This window comes from Leptonychotes weddellii, chromosome 1 (assembly GCF_054177405.1).
Source record: "Leptonychotes weddellii isolate Sample4059 chromosome 1, ASM5417740v2, whole genome shotgun sequence".
Classification (NCBI taxonomy): domain Eukaryota; kingdom Metazoa; phylum Chordata; class Mammalia; order Carnivora; family Phocidae; genus Leptonychotes; species Leptonychotes weddellii.
This window is the reverse complement of record NC_138369.1, coordinates 11,674,310-11,700,050: the sequence shown is the minus strand read 5'-3', so window position 1 is coordinate 11,700,050 and position 25,741 is coordinate 11,674,310. Positions and strand designations below refer to the sequence as shown.

The 25,741-nt window shown below is 46.1% G+C and overlaps 1 protein-coding gene across 6 annotated transcripts in view; it reads right to left on the bottom strand.

Annotated features, from left to right (window-relative positions):
• Positions 1–25,741, bottom strand: part of GATAD2A (GATA zinc finger domain containing 2A) — a 103,349-nt gene that overhangs the window by 45,027 nt on the left and 32,581 nt on the right. For 4 of the 6 annotated variants that reach the window (XM_081816228.1, XM_081816206.1, XM_081816212.1 and 1 more), the window contains one exon: positions 16,991–17,079. In XM_081816228.1, the coding sequence (XP_081672354.1) occupies positions 16,991–17,005 (15 nt within the window). In that variant the 5' untranslated portion in view covers positions 17,006–17,079. Of the gene's footprint in view, positions 1–16,990; positions 17,080–21,885; positions 21,963–25,741 lie in introns of those variants that run through there. The other 2 variants (XM_081816218.1, XM_081816224.1) reach the window with 2 other exon arrangements.

The following is a 25,741-nucleotide window of genomic DNA, read 5'->3' as shown; positions in this document are numbered from 1 at the left end:
ACCTTACAGGTGGAGAAACTGAGGCAGGTGGCAGTCACACAGCAAATGGGTGAGAAAAGCTGGGAACTGAAGCCCATGCTCCAGGCAGTCCCAATTGAAAGACTCCATTAACCACCCAGAGTCACATGTGAGGTTTCCAAAGGATACTGGGAGCTCCTCATAAGTACAAAATTGGGCTTGACCTCTCACCCACAAGGTCCAGATGAGATATTAATGATTGCAACTTTATGTTGTTGAGTGAGATCATACTTTTTGATGTTTGCTTTCTAAGTACAGTAAAAGTTCTGCTGGAGCACAACGTATATGCAATTTCTAAAAAACCACGGCATACTGCAAAATTGTGCAATAAAAACACAGGGCTACGGGAACAATAGGGTTAGGTACACAACACCCCAAAACTTCATCATGACATAAAGAAAGACAGGAACCTGATTTTTAAATGGTAGCCAAGAAATACACAAATACTACCTGAAGCTTGACCCCTCACCTGAGGGAAGACCTGGCATTTGCTGTGGCTGTTTTCTGAGTGTTTTCTGTGACATGCTGGAATGAGGCTGTGTGACCCCAAGAGAAAATGGTGTGGCCTAGAGGGGGCCTGGCGCATATCTGAGGTGTGTGCATTTCCATTTTGTGTACTGTCAGGTGCTCTTTTAGCTGGGAGCAATTTTCTGGATTCACCTAGTGCAGGAGTTGGCAAACTTTTTCTTAAAGGGACACAACACAGTAAACATTTTCAGCTCTGTGGGTCATTCTGTTTCTGTCCTGATTACTCAGCTCTGCAGTTGTAATAGTACATCCTCAAATGGGCACAGCTGTGTCCCAACCAAACTTTATTTACCAAAACAGACCACCAGCCTGTGGGCCATAGCTTCCCAACCCCTAACCCGAACCTGGCACTTCTCCTGGACAAAATTGTACGTAACCACACACAACATATGTGTCGTGCTTTCAACTGTGCCCTAATATATCAATAGTGTTGGAACAAATCTGCTTTTCCAAAATAAGTATTATCAGAGAATTAACTACAGAGGAAAACAGGTTTCAAAAAAGGGACTTGAACATGTTAATTCAATCTGAGCCCAGGACTCAAGGTTACCCCTTTTGACAAGTCAGAAGAAATTTAGTTTCAAAAAGTGCTGAGTGCAGAGAGCTCACCAAAGGGTCAGCCTGTCTCACTACACGGGTCAATTTTATACCATCCTAAAAGCCCTACACACTCTCAAGATAAATAGGTCCATCGTATAAGGAAATTATGTGCTATAAACTCAATTACTGCAGTGGCTGAAACTTTAACCCACTTAGAGAAGCAAGCGGTTCCTCAGCACTCATGCCTGAGCATCAGACCAAAGCTCTAAGGAAAAGCACAGGCATGTGAAGGACCTTGATGGGCACAGGGCTGGGAGGGGATGGGCTGGGGTGAGTCCTTCTTGAAATAGGGATGTTTGGGGCGCCTGGGTGGCTCAGTCATTGGGCATCTGCCTTTGGCTCAGGTCATAATCCCAGGGTCCCGGGATCAAGCCCCTCACCGGGCTCCCTGCTTGGCAGGAAGCCTGCTTCTCTCTCTCCCACTCCCCCTGCTTGTGTTTCCTCTCTAGCTGTGTCTCCCTCTGTCAAATAAATAAAATCTTAAAAAGAAAAGAAAACAAACAGGGATGTTTGAGCTGGGACACAAAGTGACTTGAGCACACTGGGGCTGATCTGCTAGAGGACCAGGGGGTCCTTGGGGATGTCCTGCAGTAGGAAGGGAGCTGCAGGGCCCAACTTCTCCAGGTAACCAGGCTAGGAAGAAAGGGGTCATCCGTGCCAGGGAAACTTCATGAAGGGGGGTGGGGAGCACCCCTTCTGGGGACCAGGAGGATGCAGATCCATACCACAGTGCCTCCAACTGCCCCACTCTAGGGCAGGTCCTGGGCAGACAGGCAGCACTGTCATAGCCTTGCACCCCGTCCTGCCCCAAAGAATGGATAGAGATCTCTTTGCAATCATGATCTTCACTTGGTACATTCTGCCTGCAGCTGCAAGAGAACCCCAGGAACCTTCCTGGGGACCTGTCAGGGGCTCAGACTCCACCCAGTCACCACTTTGGTCCTTCAATTCTGCTGACTTTTTTTTTTTTTTAAGATTTTATTTATTTATTTATTAGAGAGCAAGGGAGAGAGAAACAGCATGAGAGAGGAGAGGGTCAGAGGGAGAAGCAGGCTCCCCGCTGAGCCGGGAGCCCGATGCGGGACTCGATCCCAGGACTCCGGGATCATGACCCGAGCCGAAAGCAGTCGCTTAACCAACTGAGCCACCCAGGCACCCAATTCTGCTGACCTTTATGTGAACACTGGACCTGACTGGTGGGCATATCACTTCACCCCCAACCTGGTAGTGTCCTATCAATCCCACACTGGGACTGCCTGGGCCTGGGGTCTCAATGCAGGTTTTCTGAGCCTTTTGCTTTGTGTTAAAAGAAGTCAACACAGCTCACCAGGTGGACAACCACTTTATAAAAATGAGACACATGACCACCAAATTCTTCTGTCCTGTTTAAGAGGCTTAGTCACTCTTTCAAAGGCTTCCCCCAAGTTGGACAATCTATCAACCTCCAATGGCCATAGTGCCTGGGCTCTGGATTCTGGGGAGGCTGAGGTCAGTGAGAAGAGAGGGAAAAGGACAAGGAACACATAACGCCCGAGACTTGGGATCATTTGACCCCACTCAATGGACACCTTATTGGTAGGAGGACATGGAAACTGGGGCACTGACAGATACCTCCCAACTCCCCAAGTTTGTAGGCAACTTTGCACTACAAATATACATATATGTGCACCCACACTTATGCATACTCATAGACACATGCACCCCCACACGTGCACAGAGTTTTTATCCCCTCCTCCCACTTCCAAATCTTGCCCAATTATCTCAGAAAAGGTCTTTCTCTGTTCAATTCTGAGCAAAAGATCAACATTTCTTATGGGTGATCAGTGTCCATTCAACTTCTGATCCACCTGTCTCAAAAAGGAAAACCCTGAAGTATGAAAATGAGATTAGACACAGGGGCCAGAATCACCAACTTCTAAAGCACATGAAGAAATCCAGAGCCCTACAGGGCCTCACATGAATCCCCATGCACCTCAGCCACTTTAGCCCACACTTCCCCAACCCCTGCCCAAGACAAATGATTTCATACCTGGCTGGATCAGCAGAGCATTTTCAAATCACCAGCACTGCAACCATGTTCATTTCTACTACTTTGTGCATACAGTAAGTTAGGATTCCAGAGAAGGCAAAGACCTAACCACTCTTTACTGTTGTTTATCTGAGTAATGCCTAAACCCAGAAGGGAACTTCTGCAGCACAAGAAGCCTGGTCAGTTACTAACTACCTAGGATACTCCATCATCTCCTAGTTCACAGCCTGTCTGGCCCAGCAGGATGTGGATGCTGACAGGCTCCTAACAAATGCTGATACCACACCAGACAGTGACCTCTCCAAGGGACCAGTGACCCAGAGGTGCCTGCTCTGTGGAGGGTAGGAGGAAGAGTAGCTCAGGGCCCCCACCTTCATGGGAGCACAGACCTAATAAAGGCTGTGAAATGCATGTGCTAATCACCATTTTATTACAACTCAACACCAGAAAAGAAGTTCACTCTGCTGGTGGAAGGGAAGAATTGAGAAATGCTTCATTTGAGCTGGGCCCCAAGGGCAAAATCTGGACTTGTAAAGATAGAGGGAGGAAAAAATGATAGAAAAGATGAAGTGGCAAAATATACAGGCGTGTGAAAACCCATCTCCAAAAAAAGGAAACGAAACCAAATAAAGAGATCAAAACTTTTAAACAGTTGTTTTTTAAATGGGATGAAACTGTGTATAAGAAAAAGGAATCCTTGGACCACTTACATTCAGTGTGAGAGGCTCTCAGTGATGGCAGGGCCTCCCATGGACTTCCCTGGGCACCAGGTACCCTTCAGGAGTTCAGGGACTGGGGGAGGGGTGGAGGTCAGGACCAGCCATCAGCCTGTGAGAGTGAGAAGGGCTAGAACCTGTAACTGGGTCCTAAAGGACAGGGTGGGAGGAAGCCCTAAGAGCTGTGAAATGGAAGAGTATGCTCCAAAGACAAATATACACAACTTAAATCAAGTGCCTCCAGTCACTCCATCAAACAAACCAATCTGAGCACTGGCACTCTCTTCAGGGGATGACCTCTGCTCCCAGCCCCTACAAGGCTCTCTACCTAACCCTCCTGGGAAAAAACACCATTTGTAAATGCAGTGCTCAGCTTGGACCAGGAACCAAAAGGGAAGGTTAAGTTCAGGAGCATCTCAGGCTCCTCCTAACAGAGCACTTCAAATATTCCAGGTGTGCCTGCACACTGCACTCCATCTGAAATGCTAATAACCCATCAAATATATAAGACTGTTACCACCAAAGGGTGGGGGTCATCCGAGACAGGCCACAACATCATCTATCTAGTCACCTCCAGCCCTTGGTTCAAGAACCATCCAGAGAAACAGGTTATTAAGACTGAAAAGCGTAAAAAGAACTGGCACCTCTGGTTTTAACATTTACAAATAAACACACATTTACAATATGATTTTGTTAAAGTGGAGGACTTGTAAATGATGTCTTTGAATTAATGCTTTTGGGGGATATATTTAACAAAGTTAAGCTGGACAGGAGGAACTTTAACACACTTAAGTGGTGACCATCAACATACATATATATATATACATATTTTATTTATTTTTAAAGATTTTATTTATTTATATGACAGAAGAGACACAGCTAGAGAGGGAACACAAGCAGGGGGAGTGGGAGAGGGAGAAGCAGGCTTCCCGCTGAGCAGGGAGCCCGATGCGGGGCTCGATCCCAGGACCCTGGGATCATGACCTGAGCTGAAGGCAGACGCTTAACGACTGAGCCACCCAGGCGCCCCCAACATTTTTTTTTTGAAGATTTTATTTATTTGACACAGAGAGTGAGAGAGCACAAGCACCGGGAGGGGCAGAGGGAAAGAGAGCAGGCCTCCCACTGAGCAGGGAGCGCCATGTGAGACCTGATCCCAGGAACCTTGGGATCATGACCAGAGCCTAAGGCCACCACTTAACCAACTGAACCACCAAGGCATCTGACCATCAACATTTTAAAGACAAAACCTTAATGGTCCTCAGATTCCTAAACACAAATCCCACACAGACTGCACAGTAAAGAACACAGCACTCGTAGTAGTTCACTCCAGCACAGTGTGTGGGAATAAAGCAGGGTTCAGGACAAGTCATCTCCAGAAAATAGACAGTCACGAGGCCGGCCTGCTGACAGTTCACCAGGCTGCTCAAACTCGCCCCCGGGATGTGAAGCGCCAGGCCTGGGACATCAGGTCCTCAGACCTCAACTTCCCTCCCTGGAGTCATGGGAGAATGGGGCGGGTGGGGGGGCACTAAAGAAAGCACAGATCCTATCCTGGAAAGAGAGTGTAGGGTATATATTTTTATCTTCTCTGAGACACAGCCAATCTCCTGCAAACTTCTGAAAACAGGGAATAATGTGGATCACACAGATCCCCCTCAACTACAACTGCACCACAGCCCCATGCCTTGGCTTCTGAGCACCCCTTCCCAGAGACATGAGATGAAAGCCAGTCTTCATCTCCAGCCATAGGACACAGTAGGGAGAAAAGTGCTCCTACACTGATCACATGTTAAGAGGGGAAAGACAGGGAGCAAGTGTCTTTAAAACTACAGTAGCTCCTTCAGGCTCACACTGGAGATAAGAACTTGGCTTTTGTGTTTGCTCTCGAAGTGCCCAGTGAGCACCCAATACCACCCCCCTGGAAGTGGCTCCACATAGGCTTCTGAACCACCAGCAGCCAGGGCCGTTGGGCCAAAGCCCAACCCTGAGGCCAGAAAGAAACAGATGCTATTGCAGGAGCACACAACACAGAAACAAAGGTACTGCCTGTGAAGGAGAATCGGAGCAATATTAAATGTCCACAGGGAAAGAGTAACCAGGAGTCCCCTGGTGCAGGATGTCACTCTAAGGGCTAGTTGGCTACATTTGCCTCACATGGGAAAGGAACAGACCTCTCTGTTCCTTCCCAGCTGCCTCCTGGGCCATGTGCCTCCATGGCCTACAAAGGGTTACACCTGCCATTTCCATGCCATCTGCAATGTGCCCATCAGGTGTCACATCACAAAATGGGAAGCCTTAACCCTTCCAGTGCCAACTCCCTCAGGGCCAAGACACAGCTCTAACCACCAGCCCCATTGAGGCCCATCACTGGAAATGGCAGGTAGGTTTTGCACAGACAAGTGCAAGAAGGACCAAAAAAATCACCTCCATTCCTAGGAGGAGATATGAGGAGAAAGTGGGGGAACCAGGGGTGCCTCTTTTGTCATTTTCATCAGGGCACCCAGCAATATGGTAACACCTGGAGGCCTTTCCTGGGCTTCCTTTGTCAAGCTCCTTCCTGCACATATTCTGTGGTATCAGAGCACTGGCAAATGCCCCAGGAGGATCAGAGCCAGTAGGGAAACTTACTTTTAGGACTAAGTTCCTGGTCTCAATAAAGCCCATGGGACTAAGAAACAGTTCCGACCGACAAGTTCTCTCAGCACTTTCTGCACAGCTGTAAGAGCTGAAACAAATCCCACTTCTAGCCTCTACCCTGTAAGTGGAATTCTTCCCCTTGGGCAGGGAGTTGTTCAGATACCTGAAACAATCGCTGGGAAAGAGTGGAGCTGGGCTTCAGGGTATCACATTAAGTGGTCCTTTTGTAAAAGATACTATTCAAGGTAAAAGCAAGGCCCTCACCACAGCCTTAAGGACAGGTCAGCCTCTCTGACCTTGTCTCCTGCCATCCTGTGCCCCACCCCACCCTGACCCCATTCTCTTAGGCCACAATGACATTCTGGCCACTGACAGTCAAGCTCACTCCCACCCCAGGGCCTTTGCACTTTCTGCTCTCTCCGCCTGGAAGGCTCCTCCCCCAGGTCTCTGAACTACCCTCTTTTTCAGGTCTGCAAGGTTCCTCCCCCAGGTCTCTGAACTACTCTCTTTTTCAGGTCTCAGCTGAGACAGCAAAATGACATTATCTCCCCTCCACACAATCCCCTCCGTGGATTTCTAAGTTCTTTCCCACTTCATCGCCACTTAACATTCTATTCACTCATCTCTCTGTATACCCTCCTAACCCCATCTCCCGTAAGACAAGGAATACCTCTTTGTTCAGTGCTACCACCCTAGAACCCAGGATAGAATAAATGCTCAACGTATATGTTAAACATACAAGAAAAAGTATTTTCAGAACTCCCAGCTATCACTTTCCCTTCCTGGTTAAATAAGCCAAAATGTCTTCATGCCAGTAAAAAAGATAAGGATCAAAAACAAAACCCTTGGGTGCCTCGGTGGCTCAGTTGGTTAAGCGACTGCCTTCGGCTCAGGTCATGATCCTTGAGTCCCAGGATGGAGTCCCGCATCGGGCTCCCTGCTCGGCAGGGAGTCTGCTTCTCTCTCTGAACCTCCCTCCTCTCATGCTCTCTATCTCATTCTCTCTCTCTCAAAAAAAAAAAAATCTTAAAAAAAAAAAAACAACCCAAAACCTTACCTTTTAATAAAAATTAACTCAAAATAGGTCAAAGACCTAACTATTAAAAGCTAAACCTATAAACCTCTTAGAAAAAAACGGAAGGGTAAATCATGACCTTGGATTCAGCAAGTTTCTTAAATGTGAAACCAAAAGCACAGTATCAACAGAAGAAAAAAAAAAGGCAAACTGGACTTCATCAAAATTAAAATCTAATGTGCAAAGGACACTATCAAAAGAGTGAGGGGAGGGGCGCCTGGGTGGCTCAGTCGTTAAGCGTCTGCCTTCGGCTCAGGTCATGATCCCAGTGTCCTGGGATCGAGCCCCGCATTGGGCTCCCTGCTCCGCGGGAAGCCTGCTTCTCCCTCTCCCACTCCCCCTGCTTGTGTTCCCTCTCTCACTGTGTCTCTCTCTGTCAAATAAATAAATAAAATCTTAAAAAAAAAAAAAAAAAAGAGCATGAGGGGAATCTGGTTGGCTCAGAGAAGTGTTCGACTCTCAACCTCGGGATTGTACCTTTGAGCCCCACATTTGGTGTAGAGATTACTTAAAATCTTAAAAAAACAGAGAGAGAGAAAAAACAACCCACAAAATGGGAGAAAATACCTTGCAAATCATCTATCTGATAAGTGTCTAGTGTATAGAATATATAAAGAACTCTGAACAATTAAACAACAAATCCAATTCAAAAACAGGCAAAGGACTTGAATAGACATTTCTCTAAAGAAGATACACAAATGGCCAATAAACACATGAAAAGATGTCCAACAACATCTGTCATCAGGTGAATGCAAATCAAAACCACAATGAGATACTACCTCATACCCACCAGGGTGGCTATAATTAATTAAAAAAAAAAAAAAGAAAAGAAAGTGTTATCAAGGACGTAGAGAAACTAGAACCCTCATACATTGCTGACAGGAACATAAAACGGTACAGTGATGAGGGTAACAGTCTGACAGTCTCTCAAAAAGTTAAATACAGCATTACCATATGACCCAGCAATTCTACTGCTAGGTACATAAACTAAGAGATGTGAAAACATATTCACACAAAAACTTATACACATATGTTAAAAGCAGCATTACTGGAGCGCCTGGGTGGCTCAGTCGTTAAGCGTCTGCCTTCAGCTCAGGTCATGATCTCAGGGTCCTGGGATAGAGCCCCGCACTGGGCTCCCTGCTTAGCAGGGAAGTCTGCTTCTCCCTCTCCCACTCCCCCGGCTTGTGTTCCCTCTCTCACTATGTCTCTGTCAAATAAATAAATGAAATCTTAAAAAAAAAAAAAAGATTCCATTTATATGAAATGCCTAGAACAGGCAAATCCATGGAGACAGAAAGTAGATTAGTGGTTGCTAGGGCCCTGAAGGGCACAGAGGTGGAGGAGTGGGGAGTAATTGCTAATGGGTACAGGCTTCTTTTGGGAATAAAAACATTCTGGAACTTGACAGAGATGATGATCATACAATATTGTGAGTGTATTAAATGATAACTTTAAAATGGCTAAATGTGAATTTTAGGTTCTGTGACTCAACCATCCAGTTCTCACAGCGACTGAAGTCACACAAACCCACCACACAAGTGGGAACTAAGAACTGCCTCCAAGCAAAGGAGCTAATAATGCCTGGAAGCATGGCCACTGGGCAAAGATCAATTTAGCAATGGGGAGCCAAGGCAGAAAGAGGGCAAGGCCTCAGACAACTGGGGTCACACAAACCACCACCAGCAGAACACGATTTAAATCAGGTTCATTACAGGCTTCACACTGCCTAAAACCAAAACAACACACACCACGGTTTTATATTAATACACTACTGGGAATGTGCCACCCGCCTCAGTCACACAGGTGTTTTACTTGTTCATCCAAATATCTGCTTAGTTTCCACCAGGAACCAGGGGCTGACTGGATCCCACGACAGGCCTCCTCCCAGGAAAACTCTGGGCAGATACACAAGGAGGCAGGTAGGTGGACATTGGACACCAGGCTGAGAGACACGGAGTGAGGTCCCTTCCACTCTGAGAGTTGCAGTGATCCCTAGATCACAAACAGGATCAAACCATCTATTTTATCCACTCCTGACTGGGTACGGCTACTATGGAGAGATGACAGCAATGAGGCGAGACTGGTCTCTAATCAAAAATATATTATGTCAGGGGCGCCTGGGTGGCTCAGTCGTTAAGCGTCTCCCTTAGGCTCAGGTCATGATCCCAGGGTCCTGGGACTGAGCCCCATATCAGGCTCCCTGCTCGGTGGGCCTGCTTTTCCCTCTCCCTCTGCTGCTCCCAGGCTTGTGCTCTCTCTCTGTCAAATAAATAAAAATAAAATCTTAATATATATATATTATGTATACACACACACACACATTATGTCAGAAAACTAAGTATGGGATATCACAAAGTATTAAAGTAAAGAAGCACATGCAGTGGTAAAATGAGCTCCAAGTACTGGGGAGGGAGGCCAGAGGCTCAGGGAAAGGAAGGTGCCATCAGCATCACAGTGCATCAGGTAGAAACCAGAATGCCTGGTTCGCCTCAGTTTCCTCACTGTGAAATGGGAACACTATCCACTTTATCACTAATGCTCTCTGAAGGCTCTGTGAAAGGTAGCTGCGAGTATCATTGTTACAGAAAGTAACAATGCTGTCATCAGAGGCAGTTCCACATGACAGGCCACAAGCCACAGCCCCTCACAATTCCAGAATCCCTGAAGGTTTTCTGCTTGAATTTAAACTAACCACAAGTGGCTACCACCCTCACTTTTGTAAACAGCTGTCTCCCCTGCCCTGGGCTCCCTGAGGGAATGCCTGGGTTAAGCCCATTTTTCAAATCTTTAATTATGGAAAACTGCAAATATACCCACAGAAGTAGCAAGAAGAGCATGACTCACAGCACACATGCACCACCCAGGTTGCAGGTCTTCTAACTCGGCCTTCCCCCACACCTACTAGCTCCTGTGAAGCAAATCCTACACAGCGTTCATTTTATGAATGAACTGGTCAGTATTTCTCTCTATAGCACAAACAAACGATAATCCCATGAGCTGACCTCTAACAATTTAACAAGCATTTCTTAATCTTTGTCAGTCACACTTGGTTGAAATCTATAGGTGTCCCCCCCCAACCTTTCCTTTCAACCATACATTTATTTATCCTGTTTCCCAGTCAGGTTTGCTGGTGGCATCCCTGTGGTATAATGCAACATGTCCCTGATTTACCGTAAACTAGATTTTGAGGCCCAACCAAGCACACATCATTCCAGAAGGACACGCACCCTTCTTGAGGGCACGCAGTCATAGAGGATCACTACCTGGATTCACCATTTCATTAAGTGTCCGAAAACTTATAAGCCTATAATTCCATCATTTCATATTAATTAGCCAGAATATGTTAATAGCCACACTGTCTACTAGCCACATGTGGCTATTTAAATAGACTAAAGTTAAATAAAATGAAAATTTATTTCTTCAAACTATTCCAGGTGCCACACTGGACAGTGAGGATACAGAGTTCCAGGAAGTTCTGCTGGGCAGCACTGACCTGTGAGAGAAGACTGCTCTCACCCACTATTTTGTTCCTCGAGAGTTCAGTCCATAGAAAAGAGAAAAAATAAATGCTAGTTTCTATTTACCAGTTTTCAAAATGAACTGGTTCCCTAGCACCTTCTAAAGAGGACCAGTGAGTTTCTTCCTTTCCTTTGAGCACCAACATAAATGAACCTGTGGATTTTTTTTTTTTTTAAAGATTATTTATTTATTTATTTGAGACAGAGAGAATGAGAGACAGAGAGCATGAGAGGGAGGAGGGTCAGAGGGAGAAGCAGACTCCCTGCCGAGCAGGGAGCCCGATGCGGGACTCGATCCCGGGACTCCAGGATCATGACCTGAGCCGAAGGCAGTCGCTTAACCAACTGAGCCACCCAGGCGCCCCTGAACCTGTGGATTTTTAACACATCTGATGCTCCAACTTGGGAATCCATTCTTTTTCATACTCATCTGTCCCATCGTTGATAGTCACAATCAGGACATTCCCAATGCAGATTTAGAATTAAAACATTTTGGGGTGCTGGGTGGCTCAGTCGTTAACCGTCTGCCTTCAGCTCAGGTCATGATCTCAGGGTCCTGGGATCAAGTCCCGCACTGGGCTCCCTGCTCAGCCTGCTTCTCCCTCTCCCACTCCCCCTGCTTGTGTTCCCTCTCTCGCTGTCTCTGTCAAAAGTAAATAAATAAATCTTAAAAAAAATAAAACAAAATGTTTTAACTTAAGTACTTTGATTTTATACTTGTATTTTTCTTTGTTGCTGAAAATTCTGACTCTTAAAGACATAACTACTTGTTTTCTTCTACAATATAGTTGTCCCCACTTATCCACAGTTTCAGTTATCTGCAGTCAATCATGGTCCAGGAGTGATCCTCTGGAGTACCAACAGAAGTCAAAAGTAGCCTAACGCTATGTTGCAATGCCTACGTCATTCACCTCACTTCATCTCATCACATAGGCATTTTATCATCTCACATCATCACAAGAAGGGTGAGTACAGTACTAAGATATTTTGAGAAAGAGAGACCACATTCACACAACTTTTGTTTTAGTATAGCTGTAACAGTTCTATTGTTATTAGCTGTTGTTAATTTCTTACTATCCCTAACTTTTAAATTAAACTTTGTAAGTATATATGTATAGGAAAAATCATAGTATATATAGGGTTTGATACTACCTGCATTTTCAGGCATCCCACGAAGGTCCTGGCAAGTGTCCTTGTAGGGAAGGGGGCACTACTGTATATAACAGTTAAGACTATTGGTATTATTAACCTAAAACCAAAAATAATTCCTAAAAATAGTTAATGATTTTTTAAAAAGAAGTTTTTGCCCTTATGGCATATCACACTAAAACATTTACAGTCTAACTGCTATGTTTAAAAGTCTAGTGAAGGAAATCCTCTCTGAGACGTTAAGTCCACCAACTTGAGTCACAACTGACATATACCTAGATTCATATTCATTTCCTTTTGCTTTTGGTTTTTAGGGGTTGCTTCTCTCCCCCCTCCTCACAACATCTGCCATACTTTTGTTTATAATTATGTAAAACACCCATCTGGTGCTACATAGAAAAGAAAGCCAGAGACAGCTCCTGATAACCCTGTCTCCTCTCAGCCCTCCTCCCAGAAATGACCATGTTGTTCATTTATGGTTTAGATTTCCTATATTTAAAAATAAAATATAAGCAAACACACACACATACATCCATGTCCCCCCCACCTTCCCTTGGATAGGTAAGTGCAGTACATCTCTTTATCCTCCACCTTGTTTTTTCCACTTATTTCACCCTAGAAATCCTGTCACCAAGACATGAGGACATGCCTCCTTCCTTCCTTCAGGGGCTTGACGCCACCCCCATCCATCTCCAGCCCCAACTGACAAAACACCTAAGTCATTTCCAGCTTTGCTACTTCAGAATTGCGTAATGAACATCCTTGTCACAATTCTTATTTCTGACAGTGTATCTTTGTGATACATTTCTAGAAGTGGAATTTCTGGAGCAAAGGGTAAGCCAATCTCTCTCTGAGGAGTTGTGAACCTCCAAAAGCAACATATGGCAGTGCCTGATTTCCACCAACAGATTGGTATCCACCTCTGGGGACAAAAGGTCAGAAATGTTGTTTTGGGGAAGCTCCAATGAGCATTATTCTTAGTATCAGAAAGACCTGAACATCTTCCATACCTTGGTTAGGGCCATCTGCATTCACTTTCTCTGTGAACTGTTTTTCTGGAAGTCACACTCATTTTTATTTTTTTTTTAAGATTTTTATTTATTTATTTGACAGAGAGAGAGACAGCGAGAGAGGGAACACAAGTAGGAGATGGAGAGGGAGAAGCAGGCTTCCAGCCGAGCAGGGAGCCGGATGCGGGGCTCGATCCCAGGATGCTGGGATCATGACCTGAGCCGAAGGCAGACGCTCAACGACTGAGCCACCCAGGCGCCCCAAGTCACACCCATTTTTAATCCTTAACACCCAACATAAGGCTAGTCATTCAGCACATAAGCAGTGTGTACTTGAACAAACAGGGCTCCTGACAAGCAAAATTCAAGGGGCAGATGCCACATCCATTAGCCCAAGCAGGCAGTCTGACCCAAGGTGTGCAAACCTCAACCGTGTACAGGGTGTGGCACTGTGTGGGGGCTATGTGTGTGTGACTCAGGGCTCGCCTGGAGCCAGCCTTCCTCCTGCCCTGCTCCTCTTCTGTGCCCACTGAGTCCTGGGTGGCAGGAATGGGGAGACCCTAGCTGACCACAGGCCATGGTACAACGAAAAGTGGGTGTGGGCTGGTTATTAACCAGAGAAAACCCCAAATCAATCAATTTGCTGAGGTGACTTATATCCCACAACAAAAAGTACGAGCTGACATATCTATAAATCTTTTTTTTTTTTTTAAAGATTTTATTTATTTATTTGAGAGAGAGAGAATGAGAGACAGAGAGCATGAGAGGGAGGAGGGTCAGAGGGAGAAGCAGACTCCCTGCCAAGCAGGGAGCCCGATGCGGGACTCGATCCCGGGACTCCAGGATCATGACCTGAACCGAAGGCAGTCGCTTAACCAACTGAGCCACCCAGGCGCCCCATATCTATAAATCTTAAAAAATAATTATTCAAGGGTGTTTCTGCCTGTGTAGCATTAGCCATTACATGTCATAACTGTTCACAGACTGTCCCTTTCCTATCAAGCCCCTTCATGTACTGGGTGGGGAGAGGCAAGGCCAGAAAGAACACTTAGGATGACTTCCAGGACTTTAAACCCCTAGACTCTCTGCTTCTAATGCTACGGCTGTGTCTTCCCTGCTTGCCCTGTGACAGGGAAGAAGGAGGTTTGTTTCATTCATTCATTCATTCATTCAGCAAGTACTTACTACTTCTGAGTTAACAAAGAACCAGGCAGAAGGGGGAGCACCTATCCTAGAACCTCAGCGAACCCTAAGCCAGCCCACTGCCTTCAGACAATGACCTGAGCTGCAAGACAAGGGCAGTCACTAACCCCACTGGGCCCAGGGTTCAAGTAAAACCTTTTTCAAATGTGAAGTTCCTTGATTTTTAAATGCTAATGTCTAAAGATAGCCTGTCAACAGCCAAGTGCCAGGCCCACCCTCTGTGGATGTCCCACTATGCCACCAGCACCAGATAACAAGCCACCAGGACCAGGTATCAAGCATCATCAACACTGATGATCCAATCCTCATCTAGCTCTAGGAAACCAGCACAGACTTTAGGTCACTTCTTTCTCCTCTGGGGGCCTCAGGAAGGGCTGGGCTATGTAAAATAGTACAGCTGCCATGACAACAGTCTGGCAGGTCCTCAAAATGTTCGTTACCATATGACCCAACAATTCCACTCCTAGGTATATACCCAAAGGAACCAAAAACGCGTCCACACACATTGTGTACACAAATGTTCATAGCAGCACTATTCACAATTGTCAAAAGGTGGAAACATCCAAATTTATCCCGGATAAATAAGTGGTCCCTCCATGCAATGGAATTATTACTCAGCCATAAAAGTGTATGAAGTACTGAATCAAGCTACAATGTGGATGAACCTCAAAAACTACGCTGAGAGAAGCCAGACACACAAGGTTATATATTGTATGACTCTGTTGATACGTAATGCCCAGGACAAGCAAATGCATAGAGACAGAAAGCAGATTAGTGGGAGAGGGGGGATAAGAAGTGACAGCTAATGAGGATGGAGTTTCTTTTTTCTTTTTTTTAAGATTTTATTTATTTATTTGACAGAGAGAGCAAGAGAGGGAACACAAGCAGGGGGAGTGGGGGAGAGAGAAGCAGACTTCCCTGCCGAGCAGGGAGCCCGATGCAGGGCTCGATCCCAGGGCCCCGGGATCATGACCTGAGCTGAAGGCAGACGCTTGACGACTGAACCACCCAGGTGCCCCAGAGAATGGAGTTTCTTTTTGGGGTGATAAGTGCTCTGGAACTAGACAGAGGTGATGGTTGCACGACTCTTAAATACATAAAAAAAAAAAAATCACTGAATCATATACTATAAATGGGTGAAATGTATGGTAGACAAATTCTGTATGATAGACAAATTATATCTTTTTTTTTTAAAAGATTTTATTTATTTATTTATTTGAGAGAGAGAGAGAGAGAAACAGCATGAGAGGGGAGAGGGTCAGAGGGAGAAGCAGGCTCCCCGCTGAGCTGGGAGCCCGACGTGGGACTCAATCCCAGGACTCTGGGACTCGATCCCAGGACTCTGGGACCATGACCTGAGCCGAAGGCAGTCACTTAACCAACTGAGCCACCCAGGCGCCCAACAAATTATATCTTGATCGTTAAAAAAATTTTTTAAAGCCGGGCTCCCTGCGCAGCAGGGAATCTGCTTCTCCCTCTGTCCCTCCCCCCAACTCATGGTTGCAACGCACTCTCTCAAATAAATAAATAAAATCTTTAAAAAACATTTTTTAAAGCACTGGTAAAGCTTGTTTGTTAGAAGAACATTCTGGAAATGTTTTCCCACTAACAGGATTACTTGACCATGCTCATGTGTTTTGCTTTTTTTTTTTTTGCTATATGTAAATAAGAGCCAAAACCTCACAAAGCCAATCCCAACTCTTGTTAAGAAGCGGGCAAATCCAGGCGGCTGGTTCTCACCCCATGCGGCTATGGCGCTGTTAAAGGGGCATGCACTCCTCAGGAAGTCACCTGCTGGCTGGCCTGGGAGAGGGAGCAGCTGACCAACCCAGGAGCAGCTGACCAACCCAGGAGGTCTCCAACCTGCCTTCAAGTTCTAACTCTTAGCTCTACATTCTTCTCCAGATGGACAGACAGTCCTGGGCCAAAACATGGCTGGCCAGACCCTGCTGGTAACAAGACAAAAATCCCACCGAGGTGTCAAGATCTGTCCTGCTGGGTTCTGACAGCCCTTGAGAATCCACTTGAGAACCCTAAGCAGGGGGGTGAGGCTGGCTCAGTTTCCTCACAGGCTTGAGTCGGGGGTCAGGGCAACCAGCTCCAAGCACCAGTGCCAGGCCTTGTGCCATCGACAGTGGTCAGAAAAAATTCTACTCATTTTGGTCAGTGTTGGGAAATCACAAAAATGGCCAGAGGGCAAAGGCCACCTGGCCAGGATTATCCTCTGCTCCTGATACTCCCAGGAAGGTTTATCCCATTTAGGCCTGGGCTTTTCAAGTGAGTGAACCCTGAGACAGAAAGTGAGAACAAATGGCCTCCCTGGAAGCAACGGGCAGGGCCTGGGTGATCCCGTGGTGACAGCCTCCCTCCATTTCCTCTAGAAGGTGGCTGTAAGCTTCTAAGCAATGCTCAGTTTCAAATGTCCAAGGAGCTGAATGAAGCTCGCCGGGCAAGTCAATCAAGAGCCTTCATTCCACAGATATCAGACCCCAAACACTCACCTGGCTTCTGTGCATGGGATGCTGGTCCTACCAGCTGGCCATGGCAGCAGCTACGTCAAAAGGCAACTTGTGTCAACGTGCTGACCAACCTAAAGTAAAGGACAGAAAAAGAAACACTAAGTTTCCAAGGAAAGTTTCTGGAATATATGGACAATTTTCAGTATCTCCCACCCCTGGAATTACACAGCAAAATTTTAGATTTCAACCACAGCTCTGCCTTTGCTACTTTCCACAGGGGGACAGGCTGAGGAAATAAATTTCTATCACTCTCTGACCTATGACCCGATACAGTACTAACCAATAAACCCTAGCATCCCAGACACTGACTTCAGCAATATGGACAGAGATATGAGGTGGTAATAAGCAGCCAGATGCTGACATACTGAATATACAGAAATGGTTCAACATTACGGTTATAACAGTAATAACATTAAAAGCAGAAATAGTAATATCTAGAATTTAATAGGTACTCAGTAGCGAGTTCCAGTTACTATGCTAAAACTCCCTATCTCTTTGAATCCCCAGGACAATCTTGGGGTTATGCAATCATCCCCGTTTTACAGATAAGGGATCTGATGTGTCTAATATTCAGGAATTTGCCCAGAATCACCCAGGTCTCCCTCTACAGACATGACCTCTTTGCTCCCCGGTCCACGTTTCCTCGCACAGATGCCAGGGAAACCACCCACCATTCCAGGCAGTTGTAGGGTTTGCCCTCAAGAAGCTGAGGGTGCAATGTGCCTGGATCCTGGCAGACTTTACCTTCATAGGGCAACTCAAAGTTTTACTCTGGGATCATTTCCACAGGGATTACAAAACTGCCCAGGGAGAAAGAAGCTGCCTATTTTATAGACAGGAAAATTAAGGATCAAGAATGTTCAGAATTCTCCCAAGGTCACAGAGACAGTGTAGCCCTAGGACTTCCCCCTCCTTTGTGACATGAGACACGCAGGGCTCCACCCACAGAGGCTAAACCTAGAGAACAAGCCAAATCCCTGACTCCTAGGCAGTGCTGTCAGTTGTAGCTTGCCGAATATTGTCAGTATCACCTCTGTTGTCATTCTTCGTGCCCACATGACTACCAGGAGCTTGGCTCTGATATGAAACCTTTATTTTTAAACTGGGTTCACAGCAATTCACAGTTCATGGATAGCGAGAAACACACCCACAGGAGAACTTGCAAAATAAGCAAATATCAGTGAACTCTATGGAAAGACCTTTGGGCACTGAGGAGCACATGGCATCCTCCTCAGGGAGGCCCAGGGCTAGCTGCAGCCACCATCTGGGCTAGTTCCTGGGGAGGGGGGCACTTTCTGCCACTCTTTTTTGGCCCCATTCAGGCCAAAAAACACAGTGGACACCGCTAACCCTCGTTCTTTCATATCTCCTGAGCCATGGCCTCACTCTGCAATGGAGGGGAAAGCCCAGAAGCAAAGGCTTTCTGAATACCTACCCTCTTCAAGAATAAGATCAATACAAGTCAGCAGTATTTTCACACACAGATTTTTAAAAAATCCATTTACAATAGCATAAATATGAAATACTTAAATCTTTAAAAAAATTAAATTTATCGTTATTTATTTTCAAGGGAGAGTGCACATGTGCACGCACACACACGGGGAGAGGCAGAGGGAGAGGCGAGAGAGAATCCTCAAGCAGACTCCCCACTGAGCGTGGAGCCCAACGTGGGGCTCCATCCCAGGACGCTGAGATCATGACCCAAGTGGAAAAATCAAGAGTCGGACGCTTAACTGACTGAGCCACCCAGGAGCCCCAGGGTAAATTTAATTTTTAAAAAGATGTTCAAGGGCGGGCGCCTGGGTGGCTCAGTCGGTTAAGCGACTGCCTTCGGCTCAGGTCATGATCCTGGAGTCCCGGGATCGAGTCCCGCATCGGGCTCCCTGCTCGGCGGGGAGCCTGCTTCTCCCTCTGACCCTCCCCCTCTCATGTGCTCTCTGTCTCTCTCATTCTCTCTGTCTCAAATAAATAAATAAAATCTTAAAAAAAAAAAAAAAAAAAAGATGTTCAAGGGCAACCCTCTCGGGTCCTCTCCCTCCTCAGGAGCTTTGTGCTATCACTTTGATATCACTCAATAAACTTTGCTTTGCTGCCCACCAAAAAAAAAAAAAGTTCTAGACCTATAAAGTAGAACTACAATAAGATATCACTGAGAGAAATGAAAGAAAACCTAAATGAAGATATGCCTTGTCCATGGGTCAGGAGGTGTCAATTCTCCCCCAAACTGATCCACAGATTGAATGCAGACCCAATAAAAAATTCCCAGAATGTTTTTTTTGTAGAAAAAACAATCGGACTCTAAAATTTACATGGAAATGCTAAGGACCCAGAATAGTGAAAACAACTAAAAAAGAGTTACAAATTTGAAGGACTTACTCTACCTGATTTCAAGACCTACCATAAAGCTACAGTAACCAAGGTGCACCTTGATTTTGGCTCAGATCATGATCTCAGGGTTGTGAGATCAAGCCCCGCATTGGGCTCCTCACTAGGCATAGAGACTGCTTAAGATTCCCTCTCCCTCTGCCCCTCCCTCCCCCTCTTAAAAAAAAAAAAAAAGCTACAGTAACCAAGACAGTGTGAAAAAGACAGAAGAAAGATGGATAAACAGAATACACCCATGCAGCTGTGGACAACTGATTCTCAACAAAGATCTAATATCCTACTCTGCAAGACCACAAGATACACTGGAGGACAATCTCCTGAACAGTTAACCCTGCAAGGAAGAAGGCCATCTTAATGTGTTATAACAACACACACCCTGCATCATAGGATAGAATGCAATGTGCAAGAAATTTTAAGGTGAATTCCCACTTTCACACTCAACCTTGGCTCTCCCCATCTCAGCTCATGGCAAACCCAGTCTTTCAGCTGCTCAGATTAAAAGCTGGAGTTGCCCTCTTGATAAGACTACCCACTATCCAGTCCATCAGAAAATCCTATTGGTTCTGCCATCAAACACATCTGAAGTCCAACAGCTTCTCATACCTCCGCTGGCCACACCACGTTTGGTGTTTGCTCAGAGTGAAGCCCTATTATCTCCTGGCCCCAGAGGCCTGCCTGGTGCCCACCTGCGCAGTCATGCTGGCTTCCCGGTCATGCCTCCAACATACCAGGCACCCTCCCACCTTGGGGTCTTTTTATGTTTTAAACAAAATCCCAGATACTTTATCATTTTAACAATCACTTCTTCAACTGGCATCCCCAATTGAAAATGACCTTTGAAAACATAACTACCATATAATAATCCCTAAATGTCAGCAAATGTCTAATTCTTATTTAGCTTCACACGATTTCTCAGAAATGTCTGTATGGTCTAACAGTAGCTGCTACAGTGTTTGTACTACACCTGCTCCTCAGCCTTGATCACTCTCACCCCCCAGATGGCAGACCCTTCCATGTCCATGCCCCCTCCTCTCCTTGTCAAGTCACGGCTCAAAATGTCTCCTTTGCAGAGGCCCACCCTGCTCCTCTCCCACAGGCCTGGCCTCTCTGCATACTCCATATTATGCAGCTACTGTCTATGGACTTTCTCACCCAATAAGAACATAAATGCCACAAGGAAAGGGATGTCTTGTCTGCGTGATGCGTGATTTTATTTCAAGCACCTAGAACAGTGTCGGACACACACCAGGTGCTTGATAAATATTTATGGAATGAACGGGGAGGGATGATTTAACACTGAAGGAGAAGGAACCTATCTGAGGATCCCACAGCAGCAGTCCCTCCATACAAATAGTGTGAAATTCACAAAGGAGCCGAAACCAAGCAGAGATCACTTAGCACCATCAGAACTAGGAGCATTTCTCTAAGATAAACTGCAGTTGCTTTTTACTGATACATCATCTGGATTTTTTTGCACTGGCTGGTTTAGAGAGCTTTTACTGTTTTTATTTCCAACCCATACATTTAAAACAGTATCGAGTAACCCTTAAGTACACAATTACCAATTCGTAAGAGACTCTTCCACTCCCTTGATAAATCGTTATGGTTTGGCTTTGACCCCACACCCGAGTATAATGCACACCCATGCACACACACCACCCCAACTCTACAACCCACCCAAACACAATGATTTCCCAGTCTAAGGGAAATCACACTTGGTAAGAAGGTAGCCATAGTAATTTACATGAAATCAAGTCACTGCACTTTGGGGAACAGAAGTCCTTTGTTGCCATTTCATCCTCTCTAGCTCAGGCAAAGTGAGGTTGGCTCCCTTTAAACTTCAGGGGAGAAACACTGGCCAAAAACCAGCTGCTGTCTGGGGAACTCCAGTTCTGTGGATACACTCCAGTTGCAGCATCCATGGCCTGCATAGGGATGGGTCTCTGGGGCCATAATCATCTGACTAAGAAGCCTGGGCTCTCCAAGGCACCCCCAAAGGGCCCCATATGAGGCCAGGCCCTATGGAAGCTGCACACCTCTGGTTTCCTTCTACCACCATCTGCACTCACCAAACATTTGTGCTATCTAAAAATTCTTCAACTGTGTCTGTAACCAAATATTTACCACCCTGGCTCTAATCCAGTTCTGGAAACATGACATTAGGCCAAAAAACTCCAAGATGAAACCCAATGATACCCTTCACCTTCTCCCACCTCTAAGTCCACAAAGTCTGCTTGCTCCATGAAAACTGAGTGCCCCTGAAGAAAGGGGTTACCTAGACCCTCTCTGGCAAAGGTCTTAGCAACTGCACCACCAAGTGTCAAGGAGGGGATTCCCTGTTCAGCCTTATCAGAAAGGAAGAAACTGAGGCAGGGAAACAGTAAAACATCACAAGGAAGCCCAGAGGTCATACTGCTCCATGTGCTGGCTGGCTAGGGAATGATTAACTTGGGCCAACGATTCCATTTCTAATCCAGGGTTGGCAAACTTGCCTGAGCTGTCCTGGTGAATGGTATTTCTGGAACACAGCCACACCCACAAAGTATGCAATATCCACAGCTGCTTCCACCTGTAAGGCAGAAATGAGTTATAGCAACAGAGACAGTACAGCCCCAGAAGCTGAAAACATGGGACTACCTGATCCTTGAAAGCAGGAGGAAACTGCAGCCCTAACAGTCTGTGCTGAGTATCAAAGAGACAGAGGTGACCCAGACACACCACAACAAAAAGTCAGGGCACAGGCACACCAAGGAGATGCTCCAGCTCTGAGTCAGCCCCAGGGCACAAAGCAGTACCTGCTCTCTCCAAAGCATGGAGCCTCATTAACCCTATGTCCCCATGGAGTAGGAGAGAGCATGACTTGGCATACTAGAGAGGCAAAGAACCAGCCCCATGAGAGCCAAGGAGCCGACAGTGAGGCCAGCTACACAAGCCCATCCTTGGCAACCAGAACTGGCCTGTCTCCACTGTCAAACCTAGGAGGCATCCACTGGCGTAACAGCCAGTATGTGCCCTCCAGGCCCCTGATCTGTCCCTGCCTGTCTTCCCTTGGCCATAGTAACTATGCCCTCACTGAGGGATGGATCATCCACTCACCACACCATGCCAGTGCAGCCATTCCTACAGCCCCTCAAAACCCCCCAATACTCGTAACATCCTACCCTGACCTTCGAGGCCCCGCCTGCTTTATGCCCACGTGACCCTATGAAGTCATCTGACATGCATATATATATGTATATACACACACCATATTCCTGGCTCCAACCACACCAGCCTTGTCTCAATTCTTCATAGTGCCACATCTTGCCTCCACCATTGGGCTTTTGCACATAGTGTTCCCACCACTGGGAAAGCCCTTCCCTCTTCCCACTCATCCTTCAGACTCAAGCACCTGTTACTTAAACATGCTCTCCCTAACCAGTCCCTCCCCATTCCCCCTTCTATCACTGAGGACTACAGCCCCAACACTTAGCACAGCTGATCTTGACATTTGACATCCAGAATCCCATTAGGCTCTCTTCCCCAAATACTCTTGAGAAAAAGCTCTTGTTCATCTCTTTATCCAATGCCTAACGAAGCAAGAGTAGGAAATGCCATCCTCCGTGAGTTATAAATACCCAACCACTATGTTTCCACCATGGACCTGAGGCAAAAACATAGCAATATAAATATAAACCCTACCCTTAATTAGAATAGCAAGTCAACACCAGGAAGAAGTAACATGGAGATAGGCAACGCCACAGCGCCACCACAACCCCTGGGGGAAACTCTCCCCACCCTCCCTTATACTGCTGTTTGGAGAAAGGCAAAGAGCTTAGAGAAAGGCACTCGGAAGTTCCAGAGACCTCTACAGCCTTTTGTCTGGAAAGGCCTCCTTTGTCACTGCTGAGAAGCATGAGCTACCCCTGCACCCATGGCAAACCACACCCCGTACTCCCCTCCTCCTTTCCTATCCTATCCAGTACAGTCTTTGCAACAGATCCCTTTCCTCTCCAAGGCCTGGCTCCACCATACCCCTTTTTCCCGGGCATTCCAGGAATCCCTCCCTTTCATACCACCAAACCTGAATGTTCTAGTGCTTTCTCCTGATGAATCATAACTAGTTGCAGGAGCCCACCTGACCCCTTGAGCAGACCCTCAGGCCTTAAGACCATCCTTAGGACCAAGTGACAGGCCCTGGCACCAGGCAGGCTCTCAGAAGCAACTAGCTTTACTCTGAGTAGTGTCATTAATGTTATTCCTCAAAATATTTCAACTCCTATCTAGAGTTTCCATCCTTGCCCCCCAGCAGCTGCCCTGGCAAGTCCACACAGAAGTTCAAAACTTCAAATAAACCCCCATATTTAAAATGCTCAAGAATCAAATGTCTACATCTATCTAGACATGTCTGAGACTTTGCGAAGTGTCTGAAGTGTTAGTGTTTAGCACTGAGAATGTTTGGTGTGTTACATTAAAGGACATCTCAAAGAAAATGTCACAAGAACAAAAGAGGAAATAACATCTCTGTTAATAATGAGAAACTAAGAACTGGTGTCTCCCATTCTGTGTACATGCACCAATGTGTGCTATATTAAGGAAATTCGCTGACAAACAGCCATAGGAAAACAAGGAATACCTTCAATCTCTAAGCCAAGCACTGGAGCAGAAAAGACTTCAGATTGTTTCTGGATTCTGCTCTCCTAAGTCCCCTGAAGACTCTAAGAGTCGTGTCACCCCACACAGCTGGAGAAAGTGCATCCAAGCCCCACCCCTGTGGGGACCAAAGAACACCCGCAGAATCCCTGTGCTCCAACATTCCCAAAATGATGTTACAATGAGCCTTCTAGAATCACACATATCCATATTTTTTTTTTTTAAACCTCATAGTATCCAGCACAAGCTAGCCATAAAAATGTGAGTGAGTGCCTTTGTTCTTTTCTCCCTAAACTAACTCTTGGGAGGATAAAAATGCATGCTCGTAAGAATGCAGGATATTTCTGAATTCAAAGGTTCCATTTTTTTTTCACTGTACTAAGATACAAGTAACATCAAATTGACCATTTTAGCTAGTAAGTGTACAGCTCAGTGGTGTTAAGTCCATTCACATTGTTGTGCAACCATCACCACCGCCGCCACCATCCATTTCCAGAACTTTGTCACCTTGCAAAACTGAATCTCTGTCCCCAATTAAACACTAACTCCCCATTACCCCCACCCCAGCCCCTAGCACCCGCCATCCCACTTTTCTAGCTCCATGAATCTGACTACTCTAAGGACCTCATATTAAGTGGAATCATACAGTATTTGTCCTTTTGTGTCTGGCTTATTTCACTCAGCACAACGTCTCAAGGTAGAACCACATACATCATTTTAACCTTTTGGGGCCAAAGTGTGTACAGAACAAAGTCCATAGGCCTTGCATATTCACAGCCAAATGTATGACTCTAGAACCCTGCTTCCCAGACCAGCCATGTCCCTGACATCCTCCACTATCAACCAATCCTTCCCTCCACTCTCCAAATAAACTACACAAAATGTCACTGGAAAAAACTTAGAATGGGGGCGCCTGGGTGGCTCAGTCGTTCAGCGTCTGCCTTCGGCTCAGGTCATGATCCCGGGATCCTGGGATCAAACCCCGCATCAGGCTCCCTGCTCTGCGGAAAGCCTGCTTCTCCCTCTCCACTCTCCCTGCTTGTGTTCCCTCTCTGTCTCTCTCTCTGTCAAATAAATAAATAAAATCTTAAAAAAAAAAATTAAAAAAAAAAAAACTTAGAATGGTAAAATGAGAGCAGCAGTAAACATTATGCCTCAGATGGACTTTAAGTATGCCTATCTTACCCCAGCTCTGACTTCCCAATGCACCTCATCTCCCTGGGATATACCTCTTCCAGCCCCATCTCACATCCAAGAACCAAGGGAATCAAGCAATGCCTGGTGGGTGAATGGTAAAAATGACTCGCTTGTCTTGGACATAAACATTTCCTAAAATGGAAGCCAGAGATACCACAGCCCAATCCAAACCTATTCCCTGGAGCACTTGGGCTAGATGTGGAAACTTACACAGGCCCAACAGGGGTGCAAGCCCTCAGCCCCTGACACAACCAGTTCTACACAGGGGAGACCCATGCAACTAGCCCAAACAGTGTACCTGCCAATCACCATCAGTGAAAAGGAAAACACTGTACCACCCCCCCTCAACTTTTGAGCACCAAGCCCACCTATCTTGTGAGGCAAAGCCAGGCCCAGGGGATTCACCACACTGGCTGAGTCCATGGATGATGTTGCCTAGAAAAACAGTAACATCAAGTGACCCCAACATGAGGTACCCAACTCACACAGAGGGAGGACATTTCATTGCCCATCATTTCA